The sequence below is a fragment of the Euprymna scolopes genome, chromosome 2 (assembly GCF_053919585.1).
Source record: "Euprymna scolopes isolate OS-2025 chromosome 2, ASM5391958v1, whole genome shotgun sequence".
In the NCBI taxonomy this organism is placed as follows: Eukaryota; Metazoa; Mollusca; class Cephalopoda; order Sepiida; family Sepiolidae; genus Euprymna; species Euprymna scolopes.
Window position 1 is genome coordinate 11912901 of NC_136483.1, and position 20244 is coordinate 11933144.

Consider the following 20244-nt stretch of genomic DNA (forward strand, 5'->3'; position numbering starts at 1 on the left):
AGGTGTTTGAACTGAGTCAGGTGTGAAATGGAGCCTGTTGAATGTTGAGCAGTGATCCGGTTTTTGTATTTGAAAGGACGCACACCACAGGAGACTTTTGATGAAATGAAAGAAACTTATGGTGATAATGCCCGATCATATGACCTTGTAAAACGCTGGCATCGTGAATCCAAACATAGCCGGAAGTCTGTGGAAACAGCTCCCAGACCTGGTCGCCCCTTCTGCCATTGATGAGGCATCTGTCCGTCAAGTTGAGGCTGCCATTTTGGAAGATCGGCGCATTACTATTCGCCAAATAGCCCAAGATGTCAAGATTAGTACAGGGTCTGTGGAAACTATCATTCATGACCATTTGCATATGCATAAGGTGCCTGCCAGATGGATTCCCAGGTTGCTCACACCATTCAAGAAGCAAGAACGCGTCGAGTACTCGAGGATGAATTTGGAGATGTGCCAAGAAGATGAGTCAAAGTTTTTCAAAAGACTGATTACACAGGATGAAACCTGGGTCCATCACTATTATCCAGAGACCAAAGCCCAGTCAATGCAGTGGAAGCACTTGCACTCACCACCTCCAAAGAAGGCAAGGGTGCAGCCCTCCGCTGGCAAGGTTATGTTCAGTCTTCTGGGACCAGGACGGAGTAGTGATGACAGATTTCCTGGCAAAGGGTACCACGATTACAGGAGCCTATTATGCTTCACTTTTGAGGAAATTAAGGGAAGCTATCAAAATCAAGAGGCGGGGCAAGATCAGCAAAGGTACCCTCCTCCTGCAGGACAACACTCCGGTCCACAACTCGCATGGCGCCAGATCAGAAGCACAGGCGTGTGGTTATGAAATCCTTCCCCATCCTCCCTACTCTCCTGGCCTTGTACCCTCTGACTTTTGCCTCTTCCCAGCCATGAAGTTGTTTTTGAAAGGAAAGCATTTCCCAGATGATGCAGCCTTGATTTCTTAAGTCACGTCATGATTGGAGGACCAACCTGGGGTGTTCTACAAAAACGGTCTCCAGAGCTGCATCAAACGATGGGAGAAATGCATAACTCTGGGTGATTCCTATGTAGAGAAAGACTAATAACTCTGCCAAGTTTCGTTGCTCTACTCCTATGGGAAGTGGGTCAGGAGCATTACTTATTGCACGCCCCTCGTATATCTATACTGGTAGCCAAATTGAATATTGAAATGCTTACATCTTTAGTTCTATGGGACAAAACTACACGAAAATTTGCAAGCTTTTTGAAGATTATATTACTATTTTATGGTTAAAATTATGAAGTATGAAATAATGATACTATTATTACTACTACTATTACACATAAACTAAACGCCATTGGTAGGTACTGGATATATTTCTATCACTGCCGTTATATAACTTTGTGCATGTGAGTTCATTCCCTATGGACTTGAAAACAGCTGGATCAAGTTTTATGAAATTTCACACAAAGTTACTTTATGTGCCTGGCAGTGTTATTAGATAAATTTTGTATCGGAATGTCTCTGATAAGTATCGATCGATAATCGAAATAATCTGATGAAAGAAAGAACAGACGATTTTGACCAAAGTTAACACATTACAAAGCCTAACATCACAAGAACATTTGAGAAATTTTATTACCACACAAGCCGAAAGGCCCAACATATAAAATCAACAGTAGGTCCTTTGATATGACAAGGGTGCATTAGAAATTAATGTTTCTGTTTAGAGCACAATTGAAGCATGATACTTGACTTTAGCATTTTAAACTTTAATGTAAACCATTATATATAAAAATAATTTTATAAAATCAACAGTAGGTTCTCTACAGTGCAATGTAGACTACAATGTATTGTGAACTAAGTTACTTCCTGAGGCGTGTGAGCTTCCTTCTGGTGCACTGCGATGGGTTCCCAATTAGAGCAGACAATCAATCGATTTGATTGAAAAATGTTCGATTTCACTGATTTTAATGACAGTAAAACTATGGGAGTGCGAAACATTCGTTGATCAACATTCAATCCCGGGTAACATCGAATCACCCTGCTAGTATTAAATATAAATAGCAATAATTCACATACTTTTTACAGCTGTGTTAAAAATCTTACTATTTCTGCTGATATTCCTATATGTTTATAATGGACTACTCCAATCTTTTTATTTTTTTCCTTTATTATCTTAGACCTACATAAAGATTGTATGAAATAAGAGCAGGAGGTTCAAACTACATATATTCAGATTGTTGCATAGGAGCTGAGTCAGCAATTTATACCTCAACTGAACTATGTCCTCAGCAGCCGTGATGATGGTGTTCTAGTCCTCTGTCTGCTATTTAAAGGATGTTGGTTATATTGGAAGACACTGTTCTCAGCATAAAACACATTTAAAGTCCACTAGTTTATTTAATTATTTTTTCACTTGGGAGTCTCCACTTATCAAGGCCTGAAGGCCACGCAAGGATAAAGTGTATGGTGGTATTGTAGTAATCATTAATGGTATAAATTTGTTAGAATTGTATTATTTATGGGGATTTTCCTTTTTTTTTTTCTTTTTTTTACAAAGGAGTCACCACTTATCAAGGCCCAGAGACCACTCGAGGATAAATTAGTTTACAGTAGTCAATGGGACAATATCATAGTAATCGTTAGTAGTGGGAATGAGATGGTTCAACAAGGATTTGTTTACATTAGATTTGAAGGCTACCAGGTTGTATTCAATTGAGAAGCAGGCCAGCAAAACAGTGTTTCATGGGTAGGTAGTTCTGGGAAAGAATCTTTGTTCATGGAATCTGTATTTAGATTTAGGCACAGATAGAGATTGGAAGAAAATCGTATATAGTAGTTGTAGGTAGTTAAGTGTTTTTTGTGAAAGTTTAGCAAGAGGAAACCATAGGTTGGAGTTCAGTCAAGCACTCGTCATGAAAATAATGATAGAACAGAAACAGGCCTGCAACATCTTTTCTGTGGGAAAAATGTTGCAGGGAAGAGAAAAATGCATGATATACTAGATTTCAAAGCTGGGTTTGAACTCAATCAAGGCAGGATATGGAATGCCAAACAGCTCCTCCCAATATGGCAACAGTACTCCAGTTTAGAACATACTTTGCTCTTATACAGATAGAGGATTGCATTGACAGTGAAATACGTACTGGAGCAGTAGAGTGATCCAACCATTTTTCTAGTGATCTTGGCAACAGATTTGATGTTTGTGTTTCATTACAGATCAGAAGTTAGTCAGTCCCAGAAGCTTGTCAAGACATGGAACTTCTCCAAAACAAGAGCTATTAATTTCAATTGGGGCATAATGGGGGTCAGAGCATTTATGATGAAAGGAGAGAAGCTTGTTTTTTGATGCATTAAAATTAACCAGCCACCTTTTTCCTCATTGTACCATGTTCTTAAGATCAGAAGAGAGAGAATCAGAAAGACCTTGGTCATTGCTGGCCTTTGAAGTGTTGTTATAGATTGTGGTGTCATCTGCATAAATGTCTACGAATGATCTAAGAATGTGATTTGGGAGATCATTGAAGATCAAGTACAATCTCGGTGAATCATGGTTGTTTTAAGTATCCTGGGGACACATGTAGTGAGGGGGGGGGCAGTAGCCTAGACACAAGCTGCTGGCTGACTCTGATAAGGTTCAGATCAAGCCGAAGTGATCGAACCAGATGTTGGATAGGAACGAACTCACCTTACTTCTAGATTTGAAATCATCTTGTCCTTACACTGAAAATGTGTGTTTCACCTATCCTTTCATTATCCAACAAGAGAGGATGAAAATGATAGATTGACATTTAGTAAGATATGCATTACATAATGACTTCCACTCCTGTATTTGGCTGAAAGAAAAGAATAGATATTAAGGAAACCAAGGACCCTGATTGGTTAAAGACTAGAATAGACTCTAGTTAGCGATAAAAAAAAAATTCATAAAATATAAACCTATGCAAGTAGGCTGATGATTTTCCTCAAGAATGAGACACACATTTTTCTCTGTAGCTTACTTGCCATACACATATTTTCATGCTACTATAAAGCTTACTACTTCTGTATTGATGTGGAAAGTATTAAAAATATATAATACATAATGAAAGCTTCTATACATGAAATAGAAATTTTATACTGCAGTCCTGATTCGGTGTTTCCCAGAAATATTTGTACTTGTATTTTTGACTCGCAATATTATTTGTATTAGATATATTTACTAGACGTAGTTTTGAAACTGCCCAGAAAATTCAATTTATTTGAAAACAAATTTTAAAGAATAAAATGTTTTATTCTTTTTTTTAAAGAATAAAATGTCTTATTTAAAAAAATTTTTTCAATTCATTTGGTAAACAAAATCATAAATAAAAAATGTCAAAAACGAAACGATGTTTTGGACCTGCAAAAAAGTGATAACTTTAGAATTGGAAGGTTAGATGATCACCTACTTCCAGACCCACCGACAGTAATAATCATCGACTTCCAGATCTGATAGTGTTTATAAAAACACAAAAAGAAATATTTGTTATTCATTAACTTTATGGGACGTTTCTGAATTTTTGAGATGAGGATTGGTTATTTGTATTAGGACTACTAATCTCATCTTGAGTGTGATTTTCACAACGTTTCGGTCGATATAACCTCCGACCTTCTTCAGGTGTATTTTGTCAGACCCATGGCGCAGTGGTTAGAGTACTGAGAAAAATCAATTGTAAAGGTGATTCTCCTGAAGGTTGAAGGTTTAGTCCTCAGTGTGGCCGACCGAAATATGCATTTGCATATTACTTGTGACCTCTATCCAGTCATGGCTGAACAAGAGCACGCTACCCCCATGAAGTAAATAAAGGGTTCCGCTCGAAATTCCGTCCAAATTCCCGAGTTTGACAAGATACACCTGAAGAAGGTCGGAGGTTATATCGACCGAAACATTGTGAAAATCACATTCAAGATGAGAACAGTAGTCGGATTAATATAAATAACTTTATGGGGGTATAAAAACAATATGTAAGAATTACAGTCGAGCTTTAGGTGTTGGAGGAATGATTAAACTGCAGAAATAATCGAGGTCTGGAATAAAAACAGTCGAAAAGTAAATAATGTATTTTTAGTATATTTGTAAACTATTTGTTTTAGCATAATACAAGAAAATAACAAATGATTAATCTGGTGTGCGTACACACACACACACACACACACACACACACACATCTTGAAACCATGGAAATAGCCTCCAAATTTTTTTAAAAAAAGACAAAAATAGGTTACATGCCTCTAAAACATATGATCTGAAAGTGGTAGTTTATAGAAGTCAAATATTATGGTAGTATTAAAAACAAATTATTCTAAAGGTTTTCTTGTTTCTTTTATGTAGATAAAGTTTGGAATTATAAATCTTAGTTAATGCTTTATTTTTTCTGTCTGTCTCTCTCCTGTGCTTTTTATCTTAAAAACTAGAAAATAATTAACTCATGGTAGTTTATGCATATAAGTCCAATCTCATGGTGTTGTCAAAATAATAAGCAGATTGTTTTTGTTTAAAGTTCATAATTATAAATTGGAGTTATTGTTTTATTCTGCCTCTTTCATTCCACCGCTATTTTTGTTCTCTCTCTCTCTCTCTCTCTCTCTCTCTCTCTCTCTGTTCTCGTTCTCCCCCTTCAAAATCGGCAACAAAACAGGTGTATATAACAAAATAAAAACTAAAAAATATAAAAATAAAATATGCATCAAGTGCACTTGAAAGCCAAATCATAACACAATACTACGAAAATAAACAAATATTTTACTTGTTTGAAATTTATAATTTAAATATATTTCAGAGTCAAACTCCATCCTCGGTATTTTGTACATTTAAAAAAAATTTTTTTCTTCTTTCTTGCCATGTTGTAAAGTTGGAGAAAGAAAAGTCAGTTACTAAAGATCCGCGCATAAACACACCATTCCTGCATTTCAAAATACAACTGCTGATAGAAAATAACAAGATCCCATGAAAAACATAAAAACTAAAATAATAGATGTTATAATTTAAATTTTCATACGTCTTTTACATTTTATTTAAAAATGTATTGATAAAAATTAAATTGTCATGAAAAACTGAACAGGGTATTCATTCTTTGTCAATGCACAAGCTGATCATCACAAACTTTCCACTGAACGGCAAAAAAATCCACAAATCTCTTCTTTTTTTTTTTTTTTTTTTTTTTAAGTTACAATGTGTTCATTTTAACATTTATTATTGCTAAGGGCAAATTATTTGATTTCAGTTTGTAATATATTTATATTAAAAACCGTTTTTACTTGTTTTATGTGTGATTAGTTTTAAAAAAAAATCTATTTTGTTTCTTTTTGTTTGTGTATATACGTGAACAGAGATTTGGTGTCTATTAAAATACATTTTATGTTAGGGAGTGTATTGTGTATTTCTTTGAAGTATTTGGCTATTGGGAGGTAGGGTGTGTTTTACCTAATAGAACGTTTGCAGTTATCTAAAATGTAATTTTGTCTCTTATACCTAGCCACCATTTGTGCAAATATAATATCTGACCTTGGAGCTATCAGATGTCAACTGTGGCAGTTATATTTGAATGTATTTTAGACTCAAGGAGGAATCTGAGTAAATGTTGTTGACAAATTAAACATCTCTGTTTATTGCAGGTATAGATTTTTTTTCTACAAAAGAGTCACCATTTATCAAAGTCTGGAGGTCACTTGAGGATAAGGGTTAATGAGTGTACAGTAGTCAATGGGAAAATGTAGTAATCGTAATCGTTAGTAGTGGAAATTTAGTAAATAGGATTACTTAATGGGATTGCTCATCAAGAACTTGTTTACGTTGGACTTGAAGACGACCATATTGTAGTCAGTTGGAAAGCAGGAAAACTGAACAGAATTCCATAGGCATGCAGTTCTAAGAAAGAAGCTTTGTCCATGGAATCTACATTTAGGTTTAGGCACAGATAAAGAGTGGGTGAAATTATTGATAGTGATTTCAGCTAGACGTGAAAGTCAGGCAAGGGGGGGGGGGGCTAATTTGGAGTTCAGACGAGCACTTGCTATAGTTGACATTTGTTTAAGTGTTATATATATTTTATATATCTCTATATCAATAAAACATTTTTTATATATCTCTATATCAATAATGAGTAATAAAATGCACTTATTTATATACTTTCAATATGTTTTCATACAAGCAGTAATGTGTTGCTACACAGTCATGAGCATGTTTCGGTCTTCTAGCATTTAGTTACTAGAGACCTCTTCAGGCAACAACGCTTATATTCAAAATTGGCTTAGCTTTTTATGATTGTCACGAATGCAAAACTTATTTTTTTATTTTTATTTTTATTTTTTTCAATGTTTCAGCGACATGACAGTGACGTGTAATCAACTTGTCCAAGAGTTCATGTTTGGTATTTTGAAGATCACGAATGACGCTAATGAAGATGACGTCAAGGAATTACAGGATTACCTTCTTGGAGGTCAAGGGGTTTACCTTTTAAAAGTTATTCAAAAGATTGGAGTTAAGGTAAGTGGAAGAATGAATGTGGTGTTTATTTTTATTTTTAAATAGTTTACAGAAAAATGATCAGGGTTCTTGTCAGTCCAAAAAAAAGACGACTTTAATTTTTATGGTTTACTTGTTATTGCGTTTAAATATTTAAAAAGTTTTACAAACATCTTGCATGCGAATTTTCATTCTTTAAATGTTAACAGAAACGTAAAGAAATGGTAGAGTGAGCTGGTAAGAGAAATACATAAGATGGCCGACTTGTAATAAGTTTATTCGTTGATTAAACTGGAATTTTTTAACAATTGAAAACAAAAAATGGACATTTGAATTAGAGGGATTATCAATATTATGCTTCAGTAGATATGGAATTAATTGGTTCTTGACTTTCGTATCTTGAAATGTTCATATTTTGAAAAGCATTTTACACGTTGTCTAATCCGTTCCAAACCTTATAAAAACATTCATGAAATTTTTCATTAAATTTTATGATAAAAGTAAAATCAGAATAAAATAAGAGCCAAATAGTACCCAACCCAACCATTAATACCTTCACTTCCTATTTGTTTTTACTTTTCTTTGACGTCGACATAAAAACAAAATTCTATTTCATAATAAATGGCTGAAAGATATGGCATAACGTACACACACGTATATATAAATATGAGAAATAAAATTTACATAAAACTTATATCATCAGATCAATAAGGAAAGAGAAGAAAAGGAGAAAAAAAATCTTTTTAAGCCATGACATTTCGAGGCTAAATGCTTTTCATCAAAAGAGGAGAAAGACCAGTATTTAACAAAAACAAAAGCTGGCTTAACATTTAGTTTAGAAATGAAAAAGATTTTTTTTTAAATATATAAATTATATATCAGTAGGAATTTAATTATTGCTAGGATTAAGTTATATTCACATACTTATCTATCCTGCATATTTTTTATTTATATATTTTATTTTATCATTTTTTAAAAAATCTATTAAACACTAATTCGATTTGCTTTTAATCTCTTTTTCTTTTGAGATTTTTGGTGCTTATTTAGATCTAGCAAGGGTACCCGGTGTTGTCCAGGCCATAAAAAGAAAATGATGTTATTTGACTACATTTGCTAAATGATTTTTGTTTTAATTTAATTATTTTTACTATGCAATAATTTATATCCGCTTAAAAAAAAAAAATCCACTGATGTCAGCCCACTGCTACGAATTCAGAATAAGGGCATATGAGCAAGAAAAAAACGTGGATAAAATTCAAAAAAATATTTGATTTACGTAAGTAATAAATCAACCACCAATAAAAAAAAAAATTGGAAATAAGAAAACTGATTTTTGTCTTAATTTAAATAACCAAGATAATGAAATTCCCTCTAATTATTTTTAAATAATACAAAGTGCAAAACAAAAAATATTTAAAAAAAAAAATCTTTTAACCTTGTTTAAATGTAAAAGCTTACTGAAATAAATGTTTGTAAAAATATGTTAAAAATGAAAAAAATAAATGTCCGTCTTAAAGTGGGCATGAATGCAAAAACTAATAGTTATGGGGCAGCCCTCTAACTCATTCAGCTACAGTGATAGTCATACCATCACGTTGGAAATTTGTCGTTAACGTATCCGATAGGTGAAGCACTCCATGCCTGCGCAGATATTAAAGTCGTTTAGAAAAAGACGATTTTATGTGACACCCCCATCAGATTGTGCAGTCGTTAAGGTAGAAAAAATGATTTTGAAGAAATCTGGTTGGCCATAGTTATGGCTGAAACATATTTTACAAAGATGTAGTCAAGTAATGTTTGTTGAAATAACAATCTTTATACCTATTACTTGTATATAACACAGTAATTTTTTATTGCTAAGTTTCAATAAAAGTTGAAATGGAGTTATTGATCAAAACAAAAGCAATAGATTTAGTGGGACAGACCTCTAGCAGAATGTTCGATTATTACAAAAAATTCCAAAACTAAGATCCTAATAGTTATAGATTTGTCTTATAGAAAATCAGAACAAATTGGTACTGTCGGTTTCAAATCCAAACAAAGCAGAGCTATAATTGGTTGCTTATGTCTGATTCTCTTCAGCCTTAGTCTTTTGTTTATTAGAACATTTTACTTTTAGTTTAGTTTTAATTCTCAACTTTTCCAAGACTGGAAAATAAAGATAGCGCAATCGAGAACCATGCTATTTAAATTTTTATAATCAAAGAAGAAAAAAGATTTTCCTCACTTGACCACAATGTGTGTGTGTGTATATATATATATATATATATATATATATATATATATATATTATATGGAAAAATGCGCGCATGAAAAGTAATATTCTTAAGATTTTATTAAACCTGGAAAAGTAAAGAACAAGATATTCTAGTAAAGTAAAAAATAAGAATTTTTTAGACTTAAAATATTGCAGCTAAAAATAAAATTTGAATATTGATAAATATTTTATTTATTATTTGCATATGTTGTTGTATATTGTTGAGTTAGAAAGGGTGTCAGTCGCTGGATTGAACTTATTTCCCCCCTATTATTTGCATATATTTATGTAGTGAAAATTGTTTGAATAAAATTAATTCATTAGTTAGTTAGTTAGTAGATGGAATTAATAATTTTATAATTTACATAAAAATTAATAATTTTATTATATCATAATTAGGATCATTTAATTCTTTCTAACTCAACAATAAACAACAACATATGCAAATAATAAATAAAATATTTATCAATATTCAAATTTTATTTTTAGCTGCAATATTTTAAGTCTAAAAAATTCTTATTTTTTACTTTACGAGAATATCTTGTTCTTTACTTTTCCAGGTTGAATTTCTTGTCCTTTACTTTTCCAGGTTTAATAAAATCTTAAGAATATTACTTTTCATGCGCGCATTTTTCCATATAATCCATGATTTTTCCAGGCATTGCTATTGTATTAATATATAAATTTATAATATTTATTAATGATTGTCAAAAAAAAATTAGCTCTCAAACACACATTTATGATATATTTTTCATTCAATCACAGTAGTTCCGAGCCAGGGTCTCTACCGAGACTGCGGTTCATGAATTCGTGATCTGTATAGAGCGTAAAATAACAAAAAAGAAGATGGCACTCGGTGTCTTTTTAGATATCGTTGGAGCTTTTGACAACATACCCTTCAGTAGTATGTTCAAGTCGCTACGAGAACTCAATGTGCCACCAGTACTCATCTGATGGATTGAGTATATGGTGAGGCACAGAACAGTTCAAGTAGAACTACTGAGGGCAACTGTTAAAAGGGAAGTAGTTAATTTAAACCCCCAAAATGGGATTTTATCACCTTTACTATGGAACTGTACGCTGAATCCTCTTTTAAAGGAGTTTAAAAATAGGAATGTTTATGCCCAGGCTGATGCTGATGATATCGCAGTGCTGGTCGCGGGTTCAAAAGCATCATTGGTCAGACGCATTGCCAAAATGGGACTACATTTTTCATCAAATGTGATAACGAAAAATTTGAGTTCATTCAACGAATATGTATATCATAGAATTCACTAATATTTTTAATCGATAAATTCACCATTTTTTGCTAAAAAATCATAAGGAGAGTTAAAAAAAAATTAGTTATTAAAAAAAAGTTCGGTTTTTTAATTATAAAAAAAAACGATACACGGGATTGAACCTAAAAACTTTCCACCAACCCCGGTACTCTAACCGTTACGCTAACATGTCATATTGGCAAAATCGCAGTAAAAATATTTATATACAAAAAAGTTATGCAAAATAAAAAAAAAAAGCGTTAGTCACTTATGTACTTACTCTCCTGTTTGTGAACCCACATATTTTGTTGTAACTTTTTTTCTACTGACCCAATTTTCGAAATTTTTTTTTCAAAATGTAGCTAATGAGGTGTCTTATCCAACTATATTTTAAATTTGGTTGCGAACGGAATTAGTGGTGGGAGTTTGAATGTGTCTCGATTCATTCAATTTCGGACTTAAGCATATATTCAACCACTACCGTGGTTGAATGATATATATATATATATATATATATATATATATATATATATATATATATATATATAATCGTCAAAAGAGGATATCTCACTACTGATGCAATTCTCTATCTATATAAAAGCCAAGTACGTCCAAGGATGGAATACTGTTGCCATATCTGGGCAGGAGCTGCTAAAAACAGCCTATCCTGCCTTGACAAAGTACAAAATAGACTTCATGGCTTAGTGGGGGATGCCCTTTTCTCTACCCTGCAACCTCTCTCCCACAGAAGAGACGTTGCGAGCCTATCCTTGTTATATCGTTATTTCCATGGCAGGTGCTCGTCTGAGCTCCAATCTCTGTCCCCCTCTCCCGCTCGCCAATCTTTCACAAAAAACGCCCATCTAGCTGAATCCACTGTGAAAAATTTCCCCCACTCTTTATCTGTGCCTAAATCAAAATGTAGATTCCATGAACAAAGCTTCTTTCTTAGAACTGCTCAATTCTATGAAAGGAGACTTATCTGGACATTATAAAGCTCAACAAGTATCAATGGAGCTTATATATGAAGACAATAGGAGTTGGAAATGAAGACACAAAACTATATATTGGTGGATATAGATTCGTTCATTTATTCAATAAGGGAATACAAACAATTTGTTGGGGGATAGAAGGGACTCTTTATGCCAAGGCATTTCGAAGCCTAATGCTTCTCATCAGAAGAGTAGAGAAGATGCTAGGTAACATACTCCATCTAGGTAACTCCATCCGTTAAATATATTTCATGTGTCTTGGATCTTGCCTTTATCTGTACCTCAAATTCTAATTATTATTATTATTATTATTATTATTATCACTATTATTATTAATACTATTATTTTTGTTAACATTATTATTGTTATTTTATTATCATCGTCATCACTATTATTATCGCTACTATCATCATCATTTTTATTGTCATTACCATCGTCGTTATTACTATTGTTATTATTAATATTATGGTTAATAGTAAAATTCCCCCTATTACTCCACCACGCCAATCATCCATATCCAAAATTCTAATTTTGTCCTGTTACGCACCCCAACAGAATTTGCTACCCCATCTCTCTACCTTTTCCTTATAAAAAAAAACATAGAAATATTGCCATATATTACCTAGCATATAGTATACTTTGAAAATCCAGTATTATAGCCTTATAACTACCCACCCAGACCCACCCCTTTCGCCTTAAATCACCACCATAATATCCCTCCCAAAAGTATACATTAATTAATAGTGATGTCATCTCACTTGCATATGTTAAAAAAATGCTCCTCCATAGATAATAAACACCTTACACGCCGTTAAATTAGAACCACCACATGTCCAGGTAAGTCCCAACTTTAACCCTAAAACATATACTAAATACACTTAAGACTATGATAAGGACTCTATACACCTTTCTGCACTACACTATAATACGTTCCTCCTCTATTTAGAATTCGACCCCCCCCCACATCATCTATAATTTTAATTTGTTTTGATTTATTTTGTTCCTAATGATTCCAACTAGACGCCGCATCCCCACTATGTTACCTAGCATCTTCTCTACTCTTCTGATGAGAAGCATTAGGCTTCGAAATGCCTTGGCATAAAGAGTCCCTTCTATCCCCCAACTAATCGATTATTATCAAATAAATGAACCAATCTATATCCACCAATATATAGTTTTGTGTCTTCATTTCCAACTCCTATTGTCTTCATATATATATATATATATATAATATATATATATATATATATATATATATATATAATATTTAGTAATGTGATTGATAATTTAAAATTTAAAAATCAAATTATAATTAAATTAAAAATCCGTTTCATAAGAAGGAACAACAACAAAATCAATTATTTGTACGATCGTTTCGGAAAACAGTGTTTTTATTGTGGTAGACATCAAGTTACGGACAATAATTATTACATATAGTTTTTTAATAAACAAGGTTTCCTCATCAGCAAATTGTGAAGGGTTTTTATTAAATTTAAAAGACACCATAAATAAACCTAGTATTAAAAGTAAGGCAGATGTATCTGGAAAAAAATTAAAATAAAGGTTTGGATTTAAAATTGATTAGAAAATTAATATGGGTTAGAGATAGAAAAGAAATAGAGTAAAAATATAAATTTGGTTTAAGTACAATATTATACATACATACATACATACATACATACACAAATATATACATGCATATATATGAAAAAATAGACACATATATACATATACATAGATATACAGATATATACATAAAAATATAGGTACAAATATTTACCTTTTAATTTTTCGCCTTTTGAAATCAGGAACTATGGTTAAAGTACTCATATAGATGTTTGCTATAGCTTTTCACCTTATCAAATGATAAATTTTCAAAAAGGACGCCCGTGCAATAATTTATTTCCGTTAGCATACTTTTGATTTAAAGACGCCACGGTTTATAATTCGAAAGAAATTGTAAGTTAATGTTATTTGTATAATTACATAATGCTAGGGGGATAATTAGTCATATTTTCTTTAATTAAAGGATGTGGAACTAAAATATATTCTCTTGCTTATTGTGATTATTTTCCGTTAGGTCTGGTGCTGGATTATTATATGGTGGGTTGGTTTGTAATTGATTGGTAGATTGGTTTAAGTTGGTGTCATTATTTAATCTGGTAGTTGAGTTATGGCTGTTAATAGATTCATGTAGATTTGGGGTTTTTGATACTGTGCAGCTATAGATTACATTTTTAATTTTACATGAGCCTTGTAGGGGACATTTATTTTTTCTTCTACAGTTACAGTCTTATATATTTTGTATAGTTGTATTTTGTAGCTTATTAATTTTCTTACTATTAGAGCTAATTATTTTTTGATGAAGGTTAGGCATAGTAGAGTAAGAGACTTTGATTGTGTTCTTATTGAAAATTTTATTATATCTATGGGGGGGCTTTAAAGTTCTTATCTAATATTTAAAAAAATTCTCTGGCTATGTTTGTCTCTAGGTTTTTGGAATATGGAGGGTTGAACCATAGGGTCTCCTTATGTCTATTCTTACGTTTACGGATTTTGGTTTGTTGTTTATTTGTATTATTATCTAATATTTGTGGTTTGGTTTTATCTTTTTTTGTCTCGATCGTACAAATAATTGATTTTGTTGTTGTTCCTTCTTATGAAACGGATTTTTAATTTAATTATAATTTGATTTTTAAATTTTAAATTATCAATCACATTAGTAAATATTAAATTAGCTCTAGGATATTTACCTATCGAGCTGATTATATATCTAAATTACAACGAGCACTTTTTCTTTCCTGTATTTTAATTAAACTAGTAATTTCACTATTACATTAAAATACACTCTGTTCTTAAGACTATTGTTCTAATCTCCTTTAAATTTATATATATATATATATATATATATATAGAATGAAAAATATATCAATAATTTTCAATTAATTTTCGTTAAAAGTTAAACTAAAATAACACGACATTATAAATAAGTAAATTAATGGAAAAATGGACAAAATATTCCTGCTAAATTTTCCTTTGTATCTTCTCAATCTAAAATCTACATTCATGCACGGCCATTTTTACCATCTCATTTATTGGCTTTTATCCAGATTTCCCACAATTCTCTAGTTCAGTTCTCACTGTTTACAACAGTAATGAGAGTGACATTTTTTTTTTGATGTAACATAAGAATACTTTTCAATGCAAACAATGCATCATGTGAATAGCAACAATTGTGTTGATTTGCCAATTCCAGCGTTCAGTTCTGATGAAAGCGAGACACAAAACGAATCAAGATTTTACAAAGCCTTTCAGTAAAACAACTTTGTGATACTTTGTGTAAAAAGTTAAAAGTGACTCTGTTGCAATAGAATATCCTATAACCCCGTGCATCTCCCTAATAACAACTAACCATCTATAACCGTCACCAAATATATTTTTATATATAAGTGTGTTGTCATTCTTTTAAACACAGCAGGAATACAACACAATCAACTTGCTCCTCTGCCTATCTGCTGTTAATATTAATATTCAAGTCCTTTATGGTAGAACACTCAGTAATCCACTCGAAAAATCTAATTGTCTGCTAATCTATGGACATAAAAAACCTAGCATCTAGGAAGTCTCAGATTTTGATTTTTATTTTTTTTACATGGAGGTCACCACTTATCAAGGCCCGAAGGCCACTCAGGGATAAGTGTTATTGCGTGTACAGTAGTCAATGAGATAGTATTGTAGTAATCATTAGTATTGGGGGTTTTGATAGTGTCTTACTTAAGGGGGCGGTTTGTCAGGAGTTTTGTTTATGTTGGACTTGAAGACGTCCAAGTTGTAGTCAGGTGGGAAACAGGCAAACGGCAGAGAGTTCCACTGGCATGCACTTCTAAGAAGCTTTGCCCATGGAATCTACGTTTGGATTTAGGCACAGATAAAGAGTGTGGAAAATTATTGACAGTAGTTCCAGCCAGACGAGTGTTTCTCATGAAAGATTGGCGAGGGGGGGACGAGGGATTGGAGCTCAGATGAACACCTGCCATGGAAATAACGATAAAACAAAGACAGGCTCGCAACGTCTCTTCTGTGGGAGAGAGGTTGCAGGGAAGAGAAAAGGGCATCCCCCACGAAACCACAAAGTCTATTTTGTACTGTCAAGGCATGATACGCTGTTTTTAGCAGCTCCTGCCCAGATGTGGCAGCAGTACTCCATCCTTGGACGTACTTGGTTTTTATACAGATAGAGAATTGCATCAGTAGTGAGATATCTTCTGGAGTGGTAGAAGGATCCCACCATTTTCCCAGCGTCCCTGGCAACAGATTTGATGTACGTGTTCCATTTCAGATCAGGAGTAAAGGTCAAACCCAGAAGCTTGTCAAAACATGGAGCTTCCCCAAGACGAGAGCCATCCATTTCAATTGATGCTAGATGGGGATCAGAGCGTTGATGATGTAAAGATAGAAGCTTGGTTTTGGATGCATTAAAAGTGACCAGCCACCTCTTCCCCCATTGTACCATGCACTATCGGGCACACTGGTGGGTTCGTGAACAATCTGAGTGAGGTCATAAGCAATGGCAAAATCATGACAAAACCTCCCCTTGTCATCGGTTTTATTTGACGGATGGATATTATTTCTTTTCGAAAAACATTGTGGGTTATAAGCAGAACCATTGTAGAACTGTAGAATCACTAATTTTTTAAATGAGCAAATTCTTGGAATTCTTGGTGGTCAAAACTCAAGACCAGATTTATTTCCAATATTTGTGTAGTTATTCTTCCCTTTGTTAAATATATTTTTCACAGGAAGCATGCATTGCAAAATAAATCTTATGGTGATGTAAAATTTAAGCCTACGATGTGCCTTCAATAAGTTTCCAGACTATTTTTGTCTGGTTACTTTTATTGATAGTACACACTTGAAACTCTAGTCCCCTTTACTTCTCTGGCTGCAATGCAGTTGTTGCACTATTCCAAGAACTTCTGGAGGGCCCTATGAAATCTTCGTGTGAGTGTATCAATGACCCTTGTCACAGCCTCTTTCATCTCCTCAACTGATCAAGCTCTAGTCCATCACCTTACAGCTGCAAAACTCCTGACAGACAAACAATATCAATTTAGGCAAGCCCATTCCACAGCAGATATCCTAACTGTAATATGTGTATATACCGTTCACTAGACAAAACAGGGGAGGATAGAGCAGTAGCTCTTGATATAGTTAAGGCTTTTGACAGGATATGGCATGAAGGTCATGTAAGGAAAATCAGATCATATGGTATCACTGGAAGAATACATAATGTAATTAAATCCTTCTTAAGAGAAAAATCCAGGTTGTCCTCGACGGTCGTACATCTAAACAATATGATATAAATGCGGGAGTATCTCAGGGGTCTATCCTAAGACCTTTATTATTCCTGATATTCATAAATGACCTCCTTGATAAGATTGTTTCTGAGATGGGTATATTTACTAATGACACCATGCTCTATAACAGGCACGAGGAGAAGACAAATGAACACATATCTAAGGAAATGGCAGAAACACAAGAGGATGACCTCTAATCTGTAGTGGAATGGCGACAAAAATGGATGGTCACATTCATTGCTGCCAAGACTAAGCTTGTTTCCTTCAATAATTACAAGAAACCTTCTCTACAACCAATAGCAATGGCCAAGAACACATTACCCAAAAGTACTTCTTTTAAACTCCTCAGTCTAACATTTACAGGGAATATGAACTGGAATAGATACATTGAGAGCATTGCCAATGCTGCTGCGAAGGTGGGCTCTCTCTACTGTGCTAGAAAACTATTTATACCTGAAAGTATCCTGTACCTCTATAAGGCCACCATTCGGCCATGTATGGAGTACTGTTGTCACATTTGTGCTGGTGCATCTGCTACTTGTCTCTCACTCTTGGACAGGGTTCAAAAGAGAGTCACCAACCTGATAGGTCCTGAACTGTCATCTAAGCTTCAGCCTCTGTGCCATTGATGAAATGTTGCATCCCTCTGCCTGTTCTACAAGTACTTTAATGGTGAATGATCTGATGAACTACAAGCACTTGTACCCTTTTGACATGAATACCCCGACAAACCCAGAAGTTCAAGTGTAATGTGAACAAACATCTTGCTACTCATCTCCCTTCATAATACCTCTTCAACTTATGTCCCCGGTACTAGCCCCCTACTTCAAAGTGGCACTGTGCCTTGTTTGGGGGGAAAATTAAATTAAAAAAAAAAAATGTCTCATAACGACAGCCTCTAAGGTTTTCCTTTAGCTTAGGGAATAACCAAGCCAGCATACTTCCACTGGGAACTCTTGTTCCCTGGGTCATAGCAGTTGATTCAGATTTCATCGCAGGACACCAGAGCACCAAGAACTGTGGAATCTGAATTTCCTGCTGTCATGTCAACATTTTTCTTTTTGATTTTCTCTGACCAACCCTGGAAATCGCCCGCATCTTCCTCACGATTAATTATGTACAGTTCCCACACTGACATCAAATTGTGCACTTATTGTCTCTATAGACACATGACGGTCCTTATCCATGAAATTCTTTATTTGGCCAATCAACTTTGATGTTACTTACTCCTTCCACACCTCTCATCATCCCTCACAGACTCCCTGCCTTCCTTGAATCTCTTATGCCACTCAACAACTGATGCTCGATTCATGCAAGATGGTTCAAAATCATAAAAATTGATCGATCATCAGATATTATGTATAGTAATAACATACTGAATATTCAAGAGTCTTCAACAATATTGTGTATTTCATTAATGTGTACTTAATTTATTATTTTTGATGCAACAAGTATTTGAGTAAAGGGAGTAAATGGATCATATAGCTTGATCACATGCCATTATTTAACTGTCCATCTACGAGTGTTAAATGTGACACAAGGTCAATCTTGCAGCAAGAACAAGTGTTGCTGCTGCAGCTGCTACCTAACATTTTAACAACACATAAAGAGGACTTGCTGACAATTGTCTTAACTTTCATTATGAATGAATTTATGATTAAATAGATGAATTTATGAAAGGATGAATGAATTTGAAAGGATTGAATTTATAAAGCAATGAATGAATTTATGAATGAATTTATAAAGCAATGAATGAATTTATGAATGAATTGAAGAATGAAAGTAAAAAGCGATGAATGAATTTATGAACGAATGAAAACATTTATGAATGAAGAAAGGAATAAATTAATGACTTAGAGAAGAGAAGAATTAAAGGATTTAATTAATGAATCAAAGAAGTGATAAAACAAATGAAGGAAGAAAAGAATGGGGGAGGGATGAATGTTTTAAATGTAGGAAATTAGTTATAGTTCTTGTATTCAAGAACTTCAATAACAAAGCAATATTACTTTTAATCAAATTTCTAACTTTCTTTTCAGGATCTCTCTAATGGTCGAAACTTTGCAAACTTGCTGGTGTCTTTGGTCTCATGGTGCCTAAAATTTGGAGCTCCAAATGATACCCTTCTCTCAGAAGACGGTGAGTTGTCAGGGTGAATTACTTTTTCCTTTTGATCAGTGAAGATAACTGAAATTAGAAATAACGTTGTGCATGTAGAAAGGATTTTTTATTTATTTATTTTTTTTTCAATCACAGCAGATGATTTTCTTAACCTTTTTTACCCGATGCACAACTTGGAGTGCATGAGGATATCCTGGCACACTTAGCAAAAATTAAACGGGTGTGCTGGTATGAGCTAAAAGCATGTTTTTTCTCATTTTTTTTTTTTTTTTTTTTTAGCACATGCAAAATGAATTTCATTTTAAAGTTTCAAGTTAGATCAGTGCAGCTTATTTAGTGTGAAACCGGTGATGGTGTTTTCTTTAATGATTTTTTTTTTTCAATGTTGAAATATGGGAAATAAGTAAATGCTCATTTTTTTTTTCAGTCTGTCTTGCTTCAAATTTTGATATTAGTGTTGAGCCACCTAATTTACAGAAATAGAAATTAGCAATAAAATTGAGGTGTGAATATTCCTTATAAATCCAAAGTATCATTGAATGCTTTATTTTAAACCTTAAAAGAATTATTTGAAAACAAAAAAATATAAAAATACTAATTCTGTATCATCATAAATTCTGCATGTAAAAATATATATGTACATTATTTAAAAGTATCATTTAATGTGAATCCCTGCATTAGAGGTCCATGAAAATGGTCAGAAATAATTAGGTAAAATTTTGATAATTTTTTTTTATCATGGAATTGAGACAATAATAAAGAATCTTTTAAAAAAATCAAATTTTGATAATTTTT

General features: G+C 33.2%; 1 protein-coding gene across 3 annotated transcripts in view; it reads left to right on the forward strand.

Moving 5' to 3' along the window:
- Positions 1-20244, forward strand: part of LOC145288529 (lysosomal-trafficking regulator-like) — a 402321-nt gene that overhangs the window by 176294 nt on the left and 205783 nt on the right. For all 3 annotated transcript variants that reach the window (XM_080136335.1, XM_080136336.1, XM_080136337.1), the window contains exons 3-4: positions 7322-7484; positions 19368-19467. In XM_080136335.1, coding sequence (XP_079992461.1) covers positions 7322-7484; positions 19368-19467 — 263 coding nt within the window. The remainder of the gene's footprint in view (positions 1-7321; positions 7485-19367; positions 19468-20244) is intronic.